Source organism: Panthera pardus, unplaced genomic scaffold (genome assembly GCF_024362965.1).
Source record: "Panthera pardus isolate Hobbes unplaced genomic scaffold, ASM2436296v1 HiC_scaffold_21, whole genome shotgun sequence".
In the NCBI taxonomy this organism is placed as follows: Eukaryota; Metazoa; Chordata; class Mammalia; order Carnivora; family Felidae; genus Panthera; species Panthera pardus.
Window position 1 is genome coordinate 34,402,089 of NW_026526777.1, and position 23,409 is coordinate 34,425,497.

Sequence of the window (23,409 nt, forward strand, 5' to 3'; positions counted from 1 at the left end):
GTCACGGAGCACACAGTAGGTCTCTGTTCCGGCACTGTTCACTTTATATTGTAATTTATCTATACATCACTCTTCCCCACCAGAATGAGACCTCCCTGAGGGCAGGGATTCGATTTTATTTATTGCTACACAAAAGCACACTCAACGGTGCTGCTGCTAAACATTGGAAAGAGCAGAAAGAAGTCAAGAAGGTACCTATGTGCAGACAGCCGGGTTTATAACATTTTGCTGGAATATTACTTAGAGAGACTGCCCTGCCTAGATCTGCATATGCAAATGACTTGTCAGTGGACAGCTCTATGCATTATACATGGTAGGCACTTAACGGTCTGGTGAGTGAATGAGTCTGTGTATGCAAATGATATGCAAATCTTTCCCTATTTTAATTTGACCCTTGGGAACATCTTCAGTGACTCTCTTGGGCCCAGGTTGTTTTTAATTTTTTTTTTTAACTGCAAGTGTTTAAAGACAACCGGTTTCCTTTCTTGCCTGTGCGGAGCGAGGCTGTTCTCAAGTTGGGGAAAGAATGCCGGGCTGGACCAGGTTAATTTCTGCTTCTCCTGGTAAGTCAGGGGAAGACGTCGGCAAGTGACTCCCCTCTTGGGGCATCAGTTTCTTCACCTCTAGAAAAAAGGGAGTGGGTTTCCTGCTGGTGTGGAGACACTATGATTTCCCATCCCTCAGTCACAGAAACATCATTCTGGGCAGTCGGAGCGTCAGTGTTCACACGACCTGCCTAGAAAGAGAAATCGAGTCCCTCGCCAAGGATTAGAGAAAGTCTCCAGCCCCCCTGCCCATTTAGAGAAATGAGTTTTTTTGGCACCAGTCCTTCCAGCCTGGGCATTGTGTTCAATCATTTCTTTCCAAACCAAAGGATTTTAAAATAAGAGGCTGGAGTTTTCTCTCTTAAATACAACAAGCCAAGCGTCTGATTAATAGGGTGGGTTTGCATTTCTTTTCTCTCATGTGAAAATATTTATTAGAAAAATGCTCCAGTGAGAATATTAATAGCCAGGGAATCAGGTCTGTGTCAGCCTCTTTGTTCCCTGACTTTTGAAATGGGGGATGTGGGGAGGGGGGAAGAAAGAAAGAAAATCAAAACCCAGGCTTGGGGTGGTCACCTTTCCCCGCACCCCCTCCCGCTTGGGGAAAGGCACTGATATGAGCAGCTTAGCTCCTGGGCCACACTGGGGTCCCAGGCCCTTAACCAGAAACACGTGTGCATCAAAGGCTTGGATTGAAAGTGACACATTTGAAAACAAAAGTGCAGCCGAAATTCGCTTATCCTCACTTTCCTAATCCGCAAACTCTGTAATTCTCCCCGAAGCCCCTCAGGCCTTGCTGCAGCCCCGGGCCTCCTCACATCCTCTCCTCCCCCACGGCTGGGCCCAGGCCTCCCGCCCAGGCAGAGGGAGGGCTCCCGTCACTGAGACCCAGAGCGCCTTGTACAAATACACCTTGGCACGCTCTGCCCGCGCCCTGGGAAGCCTTATCGCCTGGACTAAACAAATGTGCACAATCAAAATAATAGTCTGAGATGTCAAAATAAATGAGCAGGGAACATCTGGAAGTGTGGTTCCCCACATTTTTTTTTTCTTCCTTTGCCTTCCTCAAGTCTCTAGCTGCCTTAGGGGTTTGGCAGCTCAGTGGCTTTAGCCACAGGTAGGAGACTTACTATTGCTTCTGAGTCACAATAGGCCCTTTGAAAATGCTCATTTTGGGGGCTAGGTCCAGGTTTGCAGTAGATAGGCCCTCCCCCAAACCAAGGAAACCAAAATGAGTTCTCGGGCGAAGCTGGCTATATACTCCCGGATGGCGCGCTAGAGGGTCTGGTCTGTCTTCCCACCTGTCTTCCCCACCCAGCACATCTTCAACCAAGGCAGGGGACTGAGGGCCTGGGAAGGGGTCCCTCCTGCCCGTGAGACACTCAGAGAAGGATGCCCTCACAATCCTTCCAGATGACTTTTCTTTCTTTTTCTTTTTTTAAGTTTACTTCTTTATTTTGAGAGAGGGTGCACAGGCAAGGGAGGGGCAGAGAGAGAGAGAGAGGGAGAGAGAGGGAGAATCCCAAGCAGGTTCAGCACGGTCAGCACAGAACCTGACACAGGGCTCGAACCCATGAACTGATCCGAACTCAGATCATGACCTGAGCTGAAACCAAGAGCTGGCCCCCAACCCACGGAGCCACCCAGGCACCCCATGAATTTTGTTTCTATTAACTCCAGGCAAAAATTTTTCTCGTTCCAACTCTCTTAATTTACTTACGGTGGGCAATAGTTAGAAAGTCAGTTTCCTGCATGTATCCCCCGGGGTTAATCACCACTGCCCTGCATAGCAAAAGTGGGGTACCTCGGAGGCCCGCCTTCTCAGTGGGCTGATGGCGATATTGCCACAGAGACATTGCCGGGGGGAACCCTTTAAAATTGTGTGCCACCTACTAGGTATGTATCCAAAGGATACAAAAATACTGATTTGAAGGGGCATATGCACCCCAGTGTTTATAGCAGCGCTATCGACAATAGCCAAAGAATGGAGAGAGCCCAAATGTCCGTCGACTGATGAATGGATAAAGAAGATGTGGTATATATATTCAATGGAATATTATTCAGTGCTCAAAAGGAATGAAATCTTACCATTTGCAACTACGTGGATGGAACTGGAGTGTGTTAGGCTAAGCGAAGTAAGTCAGAGAAAGACAGATCATCATTCGACTTCACTCACTTTGCGGAGGTTGGGAAACAGGATGGATGAACAGAGGGGAAGGGAAGCAAACGGAAGAGGAAGACACAGGGGGAGACAAACCATCAAAGACTCCTGAATACAGAGAACAGACTGGTGATTGCTGGTGGGGTGCTGGGTGGGGGATGGGCTGAATGGGAGCTAGGCATTGTGGGAGGGGACACCTGTTGGGATGAACACTGGGTGTTGTGTGTGGGTGATGAATCACTAGATTCTATTCCTGAAATCGTTATTGCACTGTATGGTAACTAACTTGGATTTAAATTAAAAAAAAAGAAAGAAAGAAAGAAAGAAAGACGTAGGGCACCTATGTAGCTCAGTCAGTTAAGCGTCTGACTTTGGCTCAGGTCACTGTCTCACGGTCCGTGAGTTCAAGCCCCACATCGGGCTCTGTGCTGACAGCTCAGAGCCTGGAGCCTACTTCGAGTTCTGTGTCTCCCTCTCTCTTCACTCCTCCCCCCGCGTGCACTCTGTCTGTCTCTCTCTCTCTTTCAAAAATATATAAACGTTAAAAAATTTTTTTTAAATAAAAAAGAAAATAAATAAATAAAATTGTGTGCCACTGTCTGGGCAATTTCCTGGCAATGCGATCCTGTTCCTCATGGATTCCCTCAAAGGCTTCCCGGAAGCACTTTCAGAGCCCACATTGGATGTGGGCTTCATTTAGGACTTATGCAACTTTTAACCAAATCAGTTGTAGGCTTAAAAGCTACCGGAACTTCCCCGTGAGTTTTGGGAAATCAAGCCAGTTTCGATGACTCTGACACTGAAGGGGCAGGTACCCTGCTCAGATGCCTTCTGGGCCTCTGAGTTCTCATGTGGGGTCATGATGGGTGAGCCCTGAGGTCCTTCCCAGCTCGGAGGTTCTGTGCTTCCATGATCCTGAAGGCTCAGGAAACCACGTATTTATCTTCCCTGAGCCTTGTCTCTCCAGGTGTGGTCGTGGGCGTCCCGAATCAGGATCACCCGAGGTGACTGGCAGTGGAGAGGTAAAGAGGCAGGCAGAAGAGACAGCCTTGTGACTTCTGAGGCGATGTCATTAAAAGGCAATAGTTCTACCTCATTTGTGGGAATCCTCACTCTTCGAGCCCTCAGCTGCCATGTTTGCCAGGATCTGCCATGTTCCAGAAGTCCGGCTCTCCTGCGGCCACCGTGCTGTGGGCGAGCCCGTGTCACATGGGGAGGCCTTCTCCTAGGCACTCGGATCACTAGGCACTCTGGGGCACTAGCCCCAGCTGAGCCCGGTCTTCTAGTTCCCAGACAGACAGAAGCTTCTAGATGATTCTAGTCCTTAGAATTCTAAGCGCCCCAAGTCATTTGTGTTGTAAAGAAAAGAAAAGCCCTCTTCGGTGCACCATGGCTGGAACCCTGACTTACATAGTTTGTGAACATAATAAAATGGTTGTTTTATGCCCCAGAATTTTGACACAGTTTATTATGTAGCAGTAAGTGACCAGAACGGTATGCCAACTGTAGACAAACGTGAGGGCATTTTTGCCCTCAAAACTGGGATCCGAGTGCCCGCTACTTGGAGAACAGCAGCCCTATCTTTTGGGACCTGGTTTCCTTACCTGGAAAGGCCAGAAATGAAAAGCCCCATGGGTAGCCCCTTTCTGGCTACGTGTCCACACTTGCAGCCAGACAAGACCCTGAGGGCTTGGGGCCTGACCCCCCTTCTCTCCACAGATGCCTGCAATACTGGCCTCCTGGGCCTCACATATGGGCCCAGGGCTGCCTCAGCCTGTATCAAGGGCAGCGGGACTGTTTAGTCTGCTGGGCACATTCCTGGATTTTTAAAATAAATAGCAGATTATGAGCAACTTAGCCTGATGCTGTCATTCGGCCAGGCCAGAGGCTTTGGAAGCGTCCCTTGGGAAGGAGCAGCAGGAATGACAGGTTGGGGTCAAACACTCGGGAACTCTGTCCCAGCCGTAATTTAAGTGGAGAGGCTTCTAGCCTTCTCTGGGGTGCAAAAGAACTTCTGACACGACCGATGGCAGCAATGATGATAACAATCACACCTCATGCTGAAAGCACTGTGTGTCAGACGCAACAGTTACCATTATTAGGCCCGTTATACAGACGAAGAAACTGAGGTTTAGTGACGTGCGATAACTTTCTCAAAGCCGGACGTCTGGCACACGGCTATGGGTTAAATGGAGCTCTGTCTGACTCTCATGCTCCAGCTCTTAACCATTATGCTATCTTGCCTTTCCAGGCCTCGAAATAGAGAGCAGCATCCCATGCCCCCACCCGCCCCCCAAACACACGTGCACGCCCCCGTCACCAGCCTTTCTGCTGTTCCCAAGGCCCTTTCCAGCCTGCACGGAGCCATTCTCCACTGTGACTCCCTTTTTCTATTTCACCCTTCGCTGGATCATTTTATGCCTCTATTCCCTCTGCTAATTCAAACTAATTAAAGTATAAAATAGAATAATTGCTTCCATCCCCATACTCCTTCCCATCCACGTTGAGTACAGAAGTTATATTCTTTATCGGGGAGTGGCCAACCTGACAAGTTGGGTGGAAACGGGGGCTATCAAGTTTCTTTTCATCTTCTCGCTCAGTTTTGCGCTTGGCTCGCAGCCTGATTTTCCCTGGACCTGCTGTCTGACTTCCATTAGACACTGAGGATACGGGAGAACTTGTATTCACACCCATAGCATCTGTCGATTTGCTGTTGAGGAAGCAGGGGCGGACTTTCTAGGGAAGAGCCAGGCATCCTGTCCGCGGGGCCCCCGGGCAATTAGCAGGATTGGGGAATCAGTTCCCAAATGCTCCCCTGAGACTGGCTGGCCCTAGATCTATTAACAGTACATTAACATCGGCTTGTTAGGCGGTGGCACCAGGACCCAACACTTCTTACTAGTCCTAGTTCTTAATTAGGTGTAATTAACCGAGAGAGGGGGAGGGAGGGAGAAAGAATGAGCTGGACTGGACTGTTCTCGCTCTGTAGGGAGATGTAAACCTCCCTTAGCAGAACTTGAGACCAGAGACTTGGTTCTCCACTGACGTGGTGCCGAAGATACAACAGGTGTGTGTTTTGGGGGCACAGGAGGGGGACAGAGAGACAAGAGGTGGGGAGGAGGGGAAGGCGCGGATGACAGCAGGTTGCTCAGAGGTTTATTATAAGGTGACGGGAAGCCCCCGTCCCATGATGTCTTATAAAGGTCTTAGGTCTTTTAGGGAATGCCGAAGTCTTAAATCACAGCCTCGAAACAGGAATACACTTCTCCACAGCCAGCCAGCATTTCTAGCCTCTCCGCAGCGTTCATCTTTTGGGGAAGGCGTTCACATGGGCACCCACAGCCTCATAAAACTCTGGTTCCAAGAGCTTTTTCATTTGGTCTAACCTCAGGCCTGTCTCTCTACTGTCATTTTGGTGTCGCCTTCTAGAGGTGTTGAAGAGTCTCCACCCCAAGACCTTAGACAAGCCTCTTTAACATGAAAGGGGCTCTGGATTAGATTTATTAATTGCGTCTTTGAAGGGGAGCAAACGGAATCCCTAGGAACTTAAGAGTCTAGTCCACCCAGCTCGTTAGAGGTGGGTCAGGACCGGAACACAGGCTTGTTGGCTCCGCCTGGGGACCACCGGTGGTGCCACACGGCCACCTCACTTCCTCTTAATCATCACTCACAGTCACCACCCTCCAGAGCCGGAATCATAAGGGCCTGAGAGCTGGAAGGGGCCATATAGAAAGTCAATGACAAGGGGTCATTGCACGCGAGGCAGTGGGAAGGAAACTCCCCTCTGCTGAGCAGAGTGTCTACTGAGCCTCACGTCGACTCTCGTGGGGCACACTGAGGTGAAGTGACCGGTGTAAGGCCACGTGGCTATGAAACGTTGAGACGGGATCCAAATCAGAGTTTCGGACTGCAGAGACAACCCTGGGATCTCATTCGACTCCTCCCTTTCGTGAGGGGGGGAAAGCAAACGTGCGAGGGGGTCATGCCTCCAGATACAGCAACCGCTGGGCTAGAACCCGCGCCGTCCGACTTCATCTGTATTGACTGTTCTCTTGCCTCACATTAAATTATTATTTTTTAAAATTTATTTATTTATTTTGAGAGAGACAGAGATAGCACAAGTGGGGGGAGGGGCAGAAAGAGAGGGAAAGAGAGAGAATTCCAAGCAGCTTCCACACTGTCAGCTAAGAGCTCGGTGCGGGGCTCGAACCCACAAAGTTGTGAGATCGTGACCTGGGCCAAAACCAAGAGTTGGACGCTTAACTCACTGAGCCACCCGGGCGCTCCCATTAAACTGTTTCTTAAATGACGTCTGAGGGGCACCTGGGTGGCTTAGTCGGTTAAGTGTCCGACTCCTGATCGCCGCTCAGGTCATGATCTCGCGGTTCTTGAGTTCAAACCCTGCGTAGAGCCCGCTTGGGCTTCTGTCTCTTGTTCTCTCTGCCCTTCCCCCGTGCTCTCTCAAAATAAATAAATAAATAACCTTCCAAAAAAAAAAAAAAAAAAAAAAGACGTCCGAGCTGTCTATGAATATTCTGTACTCATAGTTGCTCGGCCTCAGACAGATGGGCCCCCTGAGCTGTTCTCGGACCTCATTCCTGGACCCAGCCCCAGGTGAAATCACCTAGCTACCTACTTCTACACGGTTTACAGCTCTCAGGGTGACAGGTGTCAGAGTGCTACCACAAATCCCCCTTAGACTCTGCCCACTGATCACAGCTCCACCTGGCATAGGGAGCTCTCCGGCCTAATATCTCACCTGACTGGAGACAGCCCCGTGGCTTCGAACCCAAACTCTTCCTGTATCCGCTCGGTGTGACGGCTACCACGGAACCCCTCTGTTTGGTGAGGTTGTAGCAAGAACTGGGCGGCTGTGGCCGAAGATGAGGACGAAGGAGAGGATATTTATAAATAAGCCATGTGGACACTTAGCTGAGCCAGTGCTGATGCTTTTGGAGGTGACACAGGATAAGATCTCAGGAGGACACCATAGCCCCTGAAGGCCACTCACCAGCCTCCGGCTCTGGCTCATGCCCTCTCCTCTGACCACATTTTGAATGCAATTTCAGAAAGCATCCCATTTGAGAAACAGATATGCAGCCAAATTACGAGCCTTGCCATCTTCTTCGTTCCAGTAAGGTTGCATTGGTTCTTTCTACGCGTTCTCTATGCTTTTCCACTGCACTGCCTTAGGGACCCAGGAAGGAGCTTCTACCCAGAGCTACCCACCTGGTCCTTAGCCATACACAATGCCTTCTGAAAATACCACATTTATCATGGGTCTATTTGATCCCTCCGACCATCACTTTATCCACCTATCTATACTGCCACTGATCGATCCATCTGTCCCTCTGATTATTTTCCTGCCAAAGTGTCCAGAATGGTGTTCATCAAATATTAACATGGTGTTACAAACTGGGCAGTCCCATTTGGGAACTCGTTGCTATTTTCTTTTCCGTATATATTGTTTGAATTTGCACGGGGGGCAGCTACTGTTTTTGCTTAAGAAACAACCTTGTATCTACAAATAAAGAACAGGAAGAAAAGGCAGAACATTCGTAGACTTCAATGGGATGTTCTAGATAACTGGCTACGTGTCTCCTTCCCTTTTTTTCCCCCCGTCCCTTGTTAGACTGTAAGCAATGTGAGGGCAGCGGCCGAGGCCCATTCATTTTGAGGTTTTCCCAGCACACTGTTCCCAACCGATATGTCCCCAGTAACGGGTTTTATTAGGGCTCGCGGACTGTTTTAGTAGAACGAGACATCAGCGTTTATTTCCAAGGCCCCTCTACCACTCTAGGTTAGGCAAAGCCTCCTCTAGCTCCACCAAGTTCCCATCTGCACCTGTTTATGCCTCAGCTGCAGGGGCCACATGAAAGGAGGTGAGAAGACAGGTGGGTTCAGGAGGACCTGGATGCAATGCATGCAATCTGCATATGATTTGTGGCATTTATTCCCAAGAGGCGATTTTTGAGTTAGAGCTGCATCACTGCTTCCCTTATGCTGTCATGTGCCCATTTTGTCTCTTCCTTCCTCCCTCCGTTCCTCCCTCAACCCCGGATTCAGAATTCCTACATTCGAACAGAAGGGAGGAAAAGACAACGCTGGGAGAGGGGGTGCTCCTCAAGGACCCCTGGAAGCTCGGCCGAGTATTTTGGGAATGACAACCCCTCAAGAGCTGGAAGGCACCTTGTGAAAGCTCACTGGTCCTCCAGCCCGGCATCTTTGTCTTGCCTAAATCAGGGGTGTCAGCCAAGGCAGGTGCACAACACTTTTTCTGCTCTTCGGCCTTTATCTTACTTGTCGTGTTCAGGTCAATGCCAAGACCACTGCTCCTGCTGAACACCTGCACACCCACCGCCTGAACGAATGGAAGTAACCAGCCTTTCCCAAGAGTTTTGCTTTGCTTCCTGCGTCTGCATTGATTTGGGAATCCCAAATCCGCCTTCTACCCTGTGTCTCTTGCCCATCACCACGGCTCTCCTGAATTTACCTTCTCTCTGCCCACACGTACTCAGAGCAAATACAATCCGGGGGGAATAACGCTCCATCGGAGAAGGTGGGGAACCTACTCGATCGTTAGCCCGCAGAGGGTGGAAGTCTATTTCTCAGGCAGACTTCGCCTTCCCAGAGCTGGCCGGCTTCTACTGGCATCAGTCTGTGACTCAGGCCAAGATTTTTATCTCCTTCTGGGGCCCTATCTTGGGTCTGTCTCTCCCAGGATCAGGCCCAGCCAGGAGGCCTGGATTATTTACACTTCTTTGGCTCCCTTGAGCAGCAGACTCTGTGGGCCCGGGAGCTGTAAATCTACCGCTTAATCACACCAAGCTGCTCCAAGCAGTCTGGCCCGTTCTTGCGGGGCTGTTCATCACGCACCGAGACAGGGGCTGTGGCCTAGAGAGAAGCCTCCGGGAAGTGGCTGGCCCCAGCTGCTTCTCTCTGGCTCCCCGCAAAAGCCTCCAAGGACTCTGCCTCTCCCAGGACCCCCGAGCAGCGAGCCCAGACAGAGGGCTCTCTGGTTAGATGAAACAGCTTTTGAACAAAGGTCAGGCCACAGGTTATCAGTCGCTCCTGGGCTTTGGAAAGAAGGGCTGGGTGTCAGCACTTACCTGTCTCTCAGACATGATGTACAGGTAACGCTGATCAACGGAGAAGGCCATGTCCCGGAGGATGGGGCTCCCGTCTTTGAGCACAGAGACCATCTCATACTGGACCCCTCCATGGGGGGGGACCATCGGCTCGAATCTACGAGAGAAATAATGCATCGTCAGCACCTGGACTCAGCGGTCCCCTTACGGGACTAGAGCAGGTCGCTTTACAGAAGATATTTCCCGGCCCCCTCCCTGCCCCCGGTCGTGACTCTGAACCAGACCAGGCTTCATAGATGGTAGAGGTGCTTCTCTGTTCAAATAGCCCGGCTTTCCCCGAGAGAAATACTTTCCCAAGTGGTTTGAGTGGACCACGTCTGGGATTTCTGATGGTGGGTTCATTTGCATGTGCATATGCGCCAGTAGGAGCGATTCTGAATATCCCAATGTGGTTATTTCTGCGTGTGTCTACAGATATTTATAGCACTGATGGGTGTGCGTGTGCTGGCACACCCTTATTGGTGTTTGGGGTAAGAGAGTCAACACCCGTTCACAGTGTTTCTGCCTCAGGCACGTAAGGAAGAACGGTAAAACAATCATGTAAACTATCAAAAAGCTGGTCCTCAAGAGATGCAAGAGTTTAGGATCTCGGGAAGGTCTTCCTTCCCCCAAACATATCCCCCGCTTGTGCGCAAATTCACCCCGTGATTTGGGGGAGCCAGGAATCCGGGCTCAGACCGTCAGAGCCCAGCTCTAGATAATAAGTCAGAAAGGACTCGGATACCGTCTAGTCCACGGCTTCTCAGCCCTGCTTCCACACCAGAATCGTCTGGGGAGTTTTAAAAGATACGAATGCCAGGGCAGGATCCATTCATCAGAACCTCTGCGAGCGGGGCCTGGGCATCTTCGTCGGGATTCAAAGCTCCCCCAGGCGAATCTGACGAACAGCCAGGGTCTAGAAGCCCTGATGTCGTCTACTGGTTTTCAAGCCGGCATGCTTTGAGAATCACCTGGGGGGCTGCATGGCTGAACCGCGCCCAGAGTTTTGGATTCAGTGGAAATGAGGCCTGAGATTTTTTTCACTTCTCACAAATTCCCAGGTGATGTGGGTGCGGCTGGCCTGGGGGTTCGCGAGGGATAGTCTAAGTTCTGTGCGGAATTCTGAGACTCGGTAGAAGATGGTCTCTGAGGTCATATAAAAAGGCTCGTGTCCAGGAGTCCTCAGTGTGAATATGTTCCTGCATTTCAGATTTCTTGTTCTCAACACAGCAGCTGCCTATTTTTTAAAAAATGTTTATTTATTTTGAGAGAGAGAGAGAGAGAGAGCACTTGTGTGAGTGCATGAGTGGGGGAGGGGTAGAGAGAGGGGAAAAGTGAGAATCCCAAGCGGGCTCTGAGCTGCTCACGAACCATGAGATCATGAACTGAGCCGAAATCAAGAGGCGGATGCTTAACCGACTGAGCCACCCAGGCGCCCCAGCAGCTGACTGTTGACCGATAATCCCTACCCTGGCTTGTTTTCTCTGTCTCTCTGCCCATCGAAACCCCGACTAGCTCGAGCCCTGCCTCCTTCGTGAAGCCTTCCTTGATCTCCCCTCCACACTAATTACTCATCACCCTGATGCCTTTTTTTTTTTTTTTTTTTTTTTTTGCCACTAGACATTTTGTCTTAGGATTATAATCAGTTGATTTGTTCACTGCATATGGACTGGCTAACATGTATTGACTACCTACTCAAATCGTTCTCTCGTTGCTTCACATGTGCCTAAGCCTGTCAACATTTTGAAGACAGGGATGTGTCCTCTCTTTCTCTAAGAACCCTCTGAGCACTAGATAGCTGGTGATGGATAAAAGGGATGCTTGAGAAATACTTTTGAAAGGACGTGAAGCAGGTGATAAAGGACTGTGGCCTCTAGCACCAAATCAAAGTGAGGTCAAAAGGCATTTTCTCTGTAAGGTTTTAAGATTCAGGCTTCCCCTCCGCATTCCGTCTGGTTTTTCTCTTGTACTCGTAACCATGCCCTTCCTTCTGCCCATCTCTCCCACCGCACCAGGAGCTCCTGAGGACAAGGACCACGACTTTTTCATCCCGAGGGCCAAGTTTGGTGCCTGACGCCACAATAAACTCTCCTTTGCCCTTTTTCTGCCTTGCTCGTGGCTTCCTGTGTCCAGAGCTGGGGCATGTGCAACTGTCACTAAAGCCCCTCCTTCCACGAGAGGGGCTTGGGGGTCATTGAATTCACTCTCATAGACTGGAGGAGGACTCTGGGGTCAGCAATGAGGTCACGAGGCTGAGGTCACCACCCTCTACCCCAGTGCAAATCTGATAGTGGATTCAGTCAGAGGGAAGGGTCTCTTTCTGGGCAAATGGCCCACAGTGAAAAAGGTTCCCCTTGGTATCTGAAGCAGCATTCTCTGTTAAATGGACAGATCCGAGATTTCCTCGAGATCCTTCCAGGAATGTAGTAGCTTTTGGTCACAACAGTACTCAGGCTATTTCAGAAAGTAAAGAGAAGATGGGATAGTTGTGACTTCTGGCTGGCTTGACCTCAGTTTTCTGTCTCCATCATACAGGGAGCTCAGGCCCTGTTTGTTTGAAGGGCCAATGGCCCAGGGGTTGTCACCACCCTCCCTATGATAGCTGCTCCTCTCCAGGGAGATTTAAGTCTCCTCAAGGTGCCGGCTCATTCCCGGGAGCTGTGGAACCAGTACCCTCCTCCCTCAGGCCTGGTCCAGGATCTCTCCCTGCCTGGGGAGGCTAGTTAACCTTCCGCCAGCTGGGGCGGCCTCCTTCCCGTGAGCCTGGGCACCTGCCTGCCATCCCGGCAGGGCCTGCACACAAAGTCAGAAGGAGGAACGCCACACGTCTGGCCTTCCCCCCTGTGGTCCCTGGGACTAGATGGTACCCATGGCCGGGTGGGAGCTGGAACTGAGCCAAAGACAACTTATCATCACACACTCCGCTGCAACCCAGTTAGGACCAATCCCAGCCGTTAACTGTCTCCTGAATCAGAGATCTAAGCAGGTTTTTTTTTTTTCTTTTTTCCATCTGCAACCCCAATCTTTTCATAAAGCAGTTGAAGCCAGAATCAAACCTACATAACTCTGAAACGTCAAAGCCGAAAGCAAACCAGAACAGAAAATGTTCTTGGTGCTGAACCTGAACTAAGCTATCCTATTTCATTCCGTCGAGATCCCTGGAGGGAAGAGCACTATTGCCCAAGAAGTCGGTGCCTCCCCACTTACTCCCTCACCCCATGCTATCTGCCTCTGGCTTGCTACCCGCCGAGATACCTACAGGAGGGCAGAGAAGGTGGAGAATGGGGCCAGGAGGCCAGGGGGTCACAGGGCTCGGGGTGAGGATAGGGGCCGGCAGGCAGGTGGCAGAAGAGAGAACTTTCCCCTCCCTAACGCCCCGTGCTCCCTTCTGGGCAACGCACCGAAGCGGACAGAGTGTAGGCCTGGGGTGCAGGGTTCCCGGGTTTCTCTTCTGACTCTGCTCAGGCCTGGGCTTGACTTCTGCCTAATGGTACAATTTGAGTCTAGTTACCTCACCCGAGCCTCAGGTTTCCTTTCTGGGTAACAGGCAGAGGCGGTCTGCTCAGTGCCTGCCACAGGACAATCACGGTAGAAAGCGCTGGAGCTGTAAGGATGTCGGAACCCCCCTCCCCTAAGCTCTTGGGTTCCAGGCACACAGCTAGCCAGCGGCAGAACCGGGGCTCCAACTGGCTGCAGCTGGGGTGAGCCAGAGGAGAGCACAAGGCTGATGCAGACAATGCCCCACGACTACTGATGGGGGGACGAGGTCCCTCCTGCAGTTCAGGCACACAATTTCCCGGACTGCTCTGCTTTGGATCGGAAGTTCTGAGTTCAAGGTTGTCTCTGTCCTCGCCAGACACAGGATGGTAGTGGTGAGGCGACCGTCAGGGAGTCCGGAACAAAGGTGGGATTTTCAAATCTGGCTATGCGAGTCTAGCCGGTGGTGTCCCAGACTAACTCCACTGCTGTGACACCGTTTTCAACTTTGACGCTTGTATCCCCAGGGCCAGGTTTCAGTGACCACAAGGACAACAAGACCGAAGCAGATCACAAACTAGCCCAAGGGAAGGGCGTTGCCAGCCCAAGCTGCACAGGGCCCAGGACACCCATTCAGGTGGGTGAGGGGGTGGGGCAGAGGAGGGAGTTGTCTCTTGCGGGGACAAGCGAGTCACTCGACTCTGTTCTTCTAGTTGGGCTCCCCCTCTCCTGAGAGGGCTAGGCCTCAGTGGACCAGGGGCACTGGGGTGGCTCTGTCAGTTAAGCATCCGACTTCGGCTCAGGTCATGATCTCACAGTCCGTGAGTTCGAGCCCCGCGTCGGGCTCCGTGCTGACGGCTCAGAGCCTGGAGCCTGCTTCGGATTCTGGGTCTCCCTCTCTCTCTGCCCTTCCCCCGCTTGCACGCATTCACTCTCTCTCTCTCTCTCAAAAAATAAACACTAAAAAAAAAAAAAAAAAAGAAAGCCAGTCTGCTTCAGAGGAGGGTGACTGTCTTTACTGAGACCGACAAAAGACAAAATGTGCCCATACTGTCGCAGAAGGGGATTTAGGTAGTTCTAGTAAGAACTCCTGCCATGTAGAGCCCCGACTGTAGAAAGAGTGGCCACAGAACACTCCAACCTCCTTCTCAGGACGATTTTGCTTCATGGTTCAGTATGGCCCTGCTTGAAGGCGGTAGCATAGACGTGGTGAATTTTCAGAAGGCCCCGTTGGCCTCGAGAACTGAATAGTTAGTATCTACCCTGCCATCCCTTGCCCCATGTGCTCAGTGCTGTTGAAAGTACTTAAAAATCAACTCTCTTATCCTTACAGGAACCCCCTGAGGTAAATGTTATTGTTATTCCATTTTACAGATAGGAAATTTGAGGCCTGGGAGAGCTGGGCGGCTCGCCCGAGATCACACAGCTGAAGGGTGGCAGAGCTGGGATTCCCACACAGAGCCCGATTTCTTCGACGCTCCGTGACCCCCTGAAGAGAGGCTAATGACGGGCACACAGAGCTGTTCACGGCCGCCAAGACCCGAACAGGTGGGAAGATGGACAGTCCAAGTTCTGTCCTCACCTGCTCTTCCTCTTCCGGACCCCAAGGCCCAAGTGGGGCAGTCACCCACTTCAGGGAGTCAACAATCAACAGAACTTAATTTTGAGGGACCTTGGTTGTGGTGGGGGGGGGGGACAGTCCGTTTATCAGGGTGGGCTCTGGGACAGGAAGATGTGAGATGGAATCAGGGGAGAGTGACTGCCTGGTCCTCTAGGTGGGAGGGGCCTCTGTGCGAGGAGAGGGAAATAGTAATCCTATTAGCACCTTCCTTTAAACCACAGCGAGGCCTGTGCAGAAATTAATGACCGCCTCTTTACTTGAACATCCAACTCAAATCAGCATATCCAGTTCCAATTAACTAGCTTTTACCTGTAGGCCCCTCCAAACCCTTTTTCTCGTGCATCAATTTCTATCGTTAGTCCTAAATTATGGAGGCCTAGCTTGGGATCTGTCACTCTTAAGAGCATTTTATTCATAGTCCTAGTAATATAAGTGGTAATAGATTGTATACATGTATGTATTCTGGCAACAGCCACTGGAATCGGGAATCTTCTTTTTCTGGGGCCTCGCAGTGGGAAACAGATTGGTTTTGAGAGCCATCGCCATGCAGGGGGAGTTCATGTCTGGAGGGTTGGGACCTAATCCCAACGTTCTCATTAATTGGCTCTGTGACTGCAGGCGAGTCACTTCCCTTGTTTGTGCAGTGGTCTCTGTAGCTGCCAAATAAGGTGGGAACTCCTGTCCTTATGAGCACAGAAGGGATGGAGAATACAATGAGTTATTAGCTCTATGAATTTCAGTCCCGTCCAATATCCATTTATTACATGCCTGCCATGAGCCAGGCCCACGCTTCGCGTCGGGGACACCGAGGGAAAGGGTCCCCCGAGGAAGCCCGAGGAGGAGCTGGGAATTGACAAGCCGTCCGGTCTCCACAAACACGCGGGCTGCCCCTTGTGGCAGAGCTTGCATGGAGATCCCAGGGAGGCCAACACAGAGGTGGGGCCCGAGGGAGGCCCAGAGAGGGAGGCTTCCCGGGGAAGGTGATGCCTAAATGGACAGACAGGCATGGAAATGTGAGTTCTCTGGCTAACTCAGAGTGTGACGTCAGTAGACGAGTGTGATTGTTATGTCTGAGCCCGGATTTCTTGGTCTCTCAGACCTGAGTGCTTGGAGAGGATAAGACTTCTGATCTGCCTTTATTGAGGGCTCGACAACAATTTCAGCAGGTCTGGTCACTTTATGTCCTAAAATTCACTGTGGAAGAGGCCTTTATTACCTGATTTTATCTGTGCCTCGGGACTCCGGGCTCCCGTGCTATATAAACGTGTGTGCGTGTGTGTTTGCCCGTGCGTGTGCCCGTGCGCGCGCGCGCACACGTAGACTTTTACAGGGGGGAAAGGTGAGGCGGGGCTGGTGCTGCTCAGACTGATCTTGGGGTGAGTTAGGGAACGAGCGTATCCACAGTGTGCATTTAGTGCTGCGCGGGAGAGGATTCAAGCTGGAGTTTATTTTTGTAGAGCTTTATGACCCAAATTATTTATAGATTGAAGTCTTTGGTAAATTCAGTCTCTGAGATTCTTCTTCCCTCTTTCCTGCTTATACACACGCACATGCACACGCGCGTGCACACGCCAGGATGGGATCCTGGCCCTAAATGCTTGGACAATTGGAGAGGGACACAGGACCTGGGAAAACTCAGGCTGTGGGCTGCAATAAAGCAGGAGAGCAGAGGAAGAGGGGAGACAAGGCCAAGGATCCCTCCTGTCCCTGAAAAGGAAGGAGGTCACTGAGATATGCTAACCTTTGAGAATTTTGCCCCCGTCAGTGCATGTGCATAGACACATGCCCACGCGCACGCGCGCGCGCACACACACACACACACACACACACACTCACACAGCCTCCCACACATATGCAGATGTTTCCAGCATTGGTCCCCAGTGAGTTGTCGGTCAATCACTGGGGCTTTGACACTGGAGATTGACATTTCCATGTACAATTATTTCTATTTCTGTGCATGTTAGGAATCTGCCCTAGATATTAAACTGGGGGGTGGATGAGCTAGCACAGGGGTTGAGGCTCCTGCATTTCTTCCTCATGGAAGGCTAAGCCATGGAGGGCTTTCTCCTGGAATGTGAGGAGGGGGTCCCAGGAGAAACCATTGGTTCTCTGGACTTCTGCATCTTCGAACAGTGAGAATTAAGAGCCTGGCTTATGATAAATGATGGAGTGAATATTTCTTGAGCACTTCCTATAAGTAAAGTGTTCAAAGATGAGGTTGAGGAGGTTGGCTGGAGTGAGGGCCTTTCTTCCCCCAAATTGTGGCTTCCTTGTGCCTCATCAGCCAGTGGTAGACGGCCAGGTGACCAGTGATCCATGCGGCCCGCAGAACTGAGAGGAGCTGCCTCTGTTCCAGACCTTCCCGTGGTTCATAACCAACTGCATTTCACAAGGGCACCGGCTTCCCTATTCCAGGGGCCTCTCCCTTTATGACTCAGCAGAGAGTGATATGGAGATCTAGAAGCCAAAGATTCCAGTCTCTTGGTTCTAACTTTGTCAGGGGGAGTTCTGAGCTGCCAGGCCCAGGATGGGGCAAGAGCTCATCGAGGTGAATACACTGGGCAGTTCAGGGCGTGGGGCTCTGGCCTTGGACCAGCCCCACCTTTCAACCCTGCTTCAGCTCTGAAACTTGGGCCAGGCAAGAGGACCCAGGAACCAGATGAAGTTGTCGGGGGCAGCGGAAGCATTGGATTGTTCTGGGAAACAATAAGATAAACATTGGCGAGGGCCAACAGCAGCATTAAGTGGCCTCAGATGAAATGACATCACACAGCAGCAAAGCAGTAATTCACAGGGAGCACACAGAGTTGGGGGGGGGGTAGCATTGAGGGGTGGGGGAAAGAATGAATAAGGAATAATGAGCAACCTCTGTCAAAGAGAAATCTCTATTTACCCAAAGCTCTTGCGACTTGGGGCTCTCAGGATCTCCATTCAAGTCACCGCACACAGGTTCCTTGCCTGGGGACCCCAGCCTGTTTCAGGATAGCAACTAACCTCTTAGGCTGTCTGGACTGGAATGACTTAGAAGCACCCCTGAGGGCCCACGTGGAGGGTGGTCCGGGCTTCCTCACCAAGCTCTGGAACCGGGTTCGGTGACTATCAGGCACAGGGACACCCAGGTTAAGTACTTGGGAAATGCTCAGCCCCACCCCACTGGGACTGGACACACCAGGTTCCGGAATCCCACATCTCCCTCTACCAATGTAGTTCAATGTATTTATCCAGCGTCCATGGAACGTGCCAGCCTGCGTGCAAAAGGTTGGAGACGTAAACACGAACGATCTTGAAAACTATGAGGCTGGCCTCCCCATTTCACAGAATCAGAAACGTTACGAGTCTAGAACAAGTTAGTGGCAGAGCCGAGCTCAAAGCTGAGTCTGCCTGACTCCAAAGCCTGTACTCTGTCTCTTTCATTCAGTTCCCTCTGGGGCCTTGCTCTTCCCTAAGTCAAGCAAGAGGACAATGCCTGCCCTGGTACTAAAAATTACATCCCAAAAGTGCTCGCTGCCCCTGGAGATAAGTCCTGGGGAACAAAATAGATCATATAGCTCTCTTCTCCAGGGTGACAAAGAAGGCCACCTGCAGTCTGGAAAAAGAGCAAAGGGTGGGGCGCTTAAGAGGGTTATTACCCTCTTTAATTAACTCATTCTTTTCAATGGCCTAAAATTGCCCTGCATTTTATAATCTGGAACAGTAATCTCTTGCTTTCATTAACACCGAGGGTGACATTTCAAGCTGCAAGGATGGGAAGGGAGGTCTAGACTTGTGAGTGCGGCTATCTGACACTGGGCTTGCGCCTACACGCAGAAGGCTTCCTGAGCTTTTAAAAGGAAGAGTCATTTAGAAAATGCATGTGGCCCGCGTACACGCTGGTGTAGAAAGTGTGCGGTAACGGGGAGGAATGAGGAGCCCACGCGTGTCACTGTATTTCTCTTCCCTTTGCCAACGGGCAAGGTCTGAGTCTTTATTGCCTCTTATCTGTGCTACTGCAATAACCTGAGAAATCTCCCTGCCTCCAGCATATTCCCGCTCTAATCTGTTCTACCAATACCGCCAGATTAATCTTCTTAAAACACTTATTTGATCCTGCCTTTTCTGTATGCAAAATCCTTAAGTTTCAGGTGTTTGTAATTTTCTTTCTCTTGCTTATCTCACTCCTAATTTTTTTTTTTTTTACGATGAACACAGACTACTTTTGGAATATGAAAAGAGCGCAAAGCATCGCCTGCACCCATGCACGTACGCACAAGGCACCTTTGATTGCCCCCCACTGAGAGTTTAGAAAAGTTCACGCCCCTTAACTGTCATTCAGGGGTCTAGCTCACATGGCCTTATCCCCATTTTCCAATTATGTCTCCGGGTTTTTGGTCTTCGTGCCTTTGCTTGGCAATTTATTGTCCTTCCCAGATCCTGACCATCCTTCAGGGCCCAATCCAAATGCCACCTCCTCTAAGAAGCCCATCCTGAGCTCCCCTTTGAACTCCCATGGTCCCTGGCACGTCGCTTGGCAGTTACTTGTGAACACACGCGGTTATGGTTCCTAAGGTTGTAAGTTTCTAGAAAACAGGCACTGGTACAGCTTCCTACGCCTTCCTGCATTCAGGACGACTGACACATAGTAGGGCTTCAATCACACCCCGCGATGGGATGAATGAATCCCTGTTACTGAAACTGGGTAGGAACAGAACACTAGGCATAGGCACAGCTCACGTAGATGTAACCCCCGTTATTGTTAGACGTTGTGCTCAGGGGGCTGGCTCTCTCCACACTCTCTCCTTAATTCTTCACAACAATCCTATTATTCCTCCGGTATCGAGGAAGAAACAGAGGCACAGAGGCGGGAGGTAATCTCAGTGTCACGTAGCTGGTGGGCAGAAGAGCCACGATCTCACCTCTGAGAGGCCTTCACGTTTCTAGGCCCCTGTTTTCCCATCTCTGGAAAATAACGAGGAGAGAAAGAGAGACTCTTGCTTTACACATCCTCCCTCCGCCCTCTGCCCAATCTTCTGGAACCTGACGCATAAACACGTTGGACACACCTGCTTGTGTTGACACGATCTTTCTGGCTCCCCATTGGGCTGCTAAGAGCTCTTGGGAGGAAAGCGCTACAACCGTTCGAGGTGCTGCTGCGGAAAGGAGGAAAGGACGCCAGGGTGGCTACTCTGGAGCTCAGCTGGCTCAACGCTGGCTCAATGGCAGGTAGAAAGCAAGGGTTAAAGTTGCAGAGGGGGGCTCAGAGTTGAGGGCCGAGAAATAGCGGAAGAGGAGGAGGGAAGTGAGGCCAGAAGGCCTCCACCCCCCCGGAATCCTGAGACAGCAGAGCTGGTACCCCTGTGCTAGGCATGTCTGAGTTCCCCGCAGAGCCCAAGGGCAGGACAGACAGCTGGGGGAAGGTCTGGCTCTTTTAAAAGATTCTGTTTGACTAGCTGTCTTCTTCACACCTTTCTCCATCCCCCTCCCTCCCAGGAGAGGGACTTTAATAATAAGCTGCTTCATGACAACAGACCCCTAATTAATTCATTGCTATTCTTCTGGGGCCAGATCATTCTAATCAAGGTGGGGAGGGGTGGGGGCTGCCTCTGACTCCAGTTCCGCTCCCTGACATCGCTGCTCCGAGGTCCTTCCCGGTCACCTTGTTGCCTTTAACCGGACACCTGCTTCTCCTCGATGCCCGGCCCCTCCTTGCGCGGATTCCCCGCAGCTGCCGGGCACCGTGCCAGCGCGCAGACCCTGCTGGGGGCCGGCTAAGAGGGCACAGCTGGTGCCAGGGTCTCACTGGGGAGGGGGAAGGAGGGAAGAGGCGCCCGGTCTTGGGAGGAGCGAACTTTGTACTGCCTTGCTCTGAGCATCGGCAGAGTACCCAGTGGGCCCGGGGTCAGCAGAGTCCTTCTCCGCCTTCTGTCCTTCTCCGCCCTCCCCGCCTCCTCCGCGGCCCAGGGTGCCCTGTGTGCTGCCGGACTGGGGACAGCCGACATCACCTCCTCCAGGGAGCGGCCGCATTTCAGCAGCCGATGGAATTCTTTGCAGGAGGCTGTGGGCGGACTACGACTACAACCGAGACTGACGGCAACTACTCTGGGGACATTTGGGAACAAAACAACCTTACTCCCCGCCCCCACCATAAAGCCAGATCACACGTGGAGATGATGGAAATGAGAGAGCACATGGGTCTGGTCTCCAGCAGCCTCTTAGGTTTCGCGGTTTCCCTTCTTGGTCTTTCAAGCCCCACACTTGGACCTTCCCTGCTGATAGGTGTTGACTGTCCAGTCAAGGCTGGCGTCCTAACTCGCTGAGGGGGAGGTCACGGGCGGGGGGGGGCACTCAGCCAAGGGAGTTAATTCGCACTTTCCTCATCTGCAAAACTGGTAGGAACAGTACTGCCTACATGACGAGGCTGGAGGCTGCCGTGGGGACAGATTAGATAAGGGATGTGAGAGCATCTGGGACACTGAAAAGGGCTGCAGGGAGGTGAGGACTTTTTGATGGATTTTCTTTTGATCCATAGACTTGGGTGGGACCAGGCTGAGGAGGAAAATTGGGCAGGGAGGAAATTCTTCAAGTGCCCACTGGGGTAAGGACTCACCACCCCCCTTCTGTCCTTTCCAAGGGAGCAGGCTAGGGGGGAGGAGGAGGAGGGGGTGGGGAGGACGGAGGTGGGGCAAGAGGAGGAGAGGGAGGAGAAGAGAAAGGAGGAGGGCAGGGAAGAGGAGGGGGAGGAGAAGGAAGAGGGGGAGGAGGAGGAGAAGAGGAGAGGAGGAAGGAGGAAGGAGGGAGGAAGAAAGGGAGGAGGAGGGGGACGAGGGGAAGAGGAGCAGAAGGAAGTGGGGGAGGAGGAAGGGAAAGAGGAAGAAGAGGGGGAGGGGAGGAAGGGAGGAGAAGGAGGATGAGGAGGGGGTGGGGGGAGGGAGGAGGGGTAGAAGGAGGAGAGGGAGGATGAGAAGAGGAAGGAAGAGGACAGGGAAAAGGAGGGGGAGGGGAAGGAGGAGGGGGAGGAGGGGTGGGGGAGGGAGGAGGGTTAGGAGGAGGAAAGGGAGAAGAGAAAGGAGGAGGACAGGGAAGAGGAGGAGGAGGGGAAGGAGGAGGAGAAGAGGAAAGGAGGAAGGAGGAAGGGAGGAAGGGGGCAGGAAGGAAGGGAGAAGGAGGAGGAAGAGGGGGAGGGGAAGAAGGGAGGAGAAGAAGGATGAGGAGGGGGTGGGGGGGGAGGGAGGAGGGGTAGGAGAAGAAGAGGGAGGAGAAGAGAAAGGAGGAGGACAGGGAAGAGGAGGGGGAGGGGAAGGAAGAGGGGGAGGGGGAGAAGAAGAGGAGAGGAGGAAGGAGGAAGGGGGGAGGAAGAAAGCGAGGAGGAGAGGGACGAGGGGGAGGAGGAGAAGAAGGAAGTGGGGGAGGAGGAAGGGAAAGAGGGGGAAGAGGGGGAGGGGAGGAAGGGAAGAGGGGAGGAGGAGGAGAGGGAAGAGGAGAGGAAGGAGGAGGACAGGGAAAAAGAGGGGGAAGGGAAGGAGGAGGGAGAGGGGAAGGAGGAGGGGGAGGAGAGGGAGGAGGGGGAGGAGAGGGAGGAGGGGAAAAGGAGAGGAGAAGGGGGGGAGGAGGAGGAAGAGGAAGACAAGGGGGAGGAGGGGGAGGGGAGGAAGGGAGGAGAAGGAGGATGAGGAGGAGGCGGTGGGGGAGGAGAGAGGAGGGGTAGGAGAAGGAGAGGGAGGAGGAGAGGAGGGAGCAGCAGGAGCACGGAGCAGGAGCCCTGTGCATCACGGGAGCCTGTGGCCGGCTTTGAAGGCAGCCTCTGAGCGAAGAAGGATGGTTTTGCTAGGGTCTCCACAGGACCTGTGCTGGGGACAGAGGGCTGAGGCCACTGGGGCCAAAAGGTTGGTAGCTTTCTGATGCAAACCCTTTTTACTTGGTGCGAAGGAGAAAAGTGAGGGGGAGGCTCCAGGCTTTTCCCCACAGAGAGAAGGCCGCTGGGGCAGAGCTACCCACTTCTAATCTGCTCCTTACAAAGAGCTGGAAGGAGCTACAGCTTAGCTTTTGTACGGAGTACTAAAGCATCCCCCTCTTCTGCCCCTCCCACACCCCCACTCCTCTCTATTTTTTTCTCTTAAAAGAGCGCTCCACCTCTCCAGGGACTGGAATCATTAACTGAACAGCACTTCGCCTCTCATAGCTTTTGACAATTTGGCAGTGAGCTGGAAAGCACAGAGAAACTGCAAAGCAGCAGGCAGGAGAGAGGGTGGGCGAGAGGGGTGTGTCCGAAGGCCCGGCCTGGTGTGGTCCTGGACCCTGGATTGATACCTGGATGCCCTTTACCTGCCTCTCTCTTCCCCGCCCCTGCTCCGTGGCTCAGGGGAGTTCTGGGTCCCCAGCTGCCAGGGAGGTGTGTTGGGGCGAGTGGGGAGCTTCCCACGGCTTCCTAGCCTCACCCCCTTTTGCCGTCACCTAGAGGCTGCTGGGGGTGAGCTGACATCCAGTCAGGACCAGGGAGGACTT

The 23,409-nt window shown here is 52.2% G+C and overlaps 1 protein-coding gene across 3 annotated transcripts in view; it reads right to left on the bottom strand.

The window, feature by feature from the left end:
• The window catches only part of PLXNA2 (plexin A2), a 206,575-nt gene that overhangs the window by 100,816 nt on the left and 82,350 nt on the right, over nucleotides 1-23,409 (bottom strand). For all 3 annotated transcript variants that reach the window (XR_008424621.1, XM_053909121.1, XM_053909122.1), the window contains one exon: nucleotides 9,816-9,951. Coding sequence is in view for 2 of the 3 variants with exons in the window: in XM_053909121.1 (XP_053765096.1) it covers nucleotides 9,816-9,941 (126 nt within the window). In the remaining variant the exon portion in view is untranslated. The remainder of the gene's footprint in view (nucleotides 1-9,815; nucleotides 9,952-23,409) is intronic.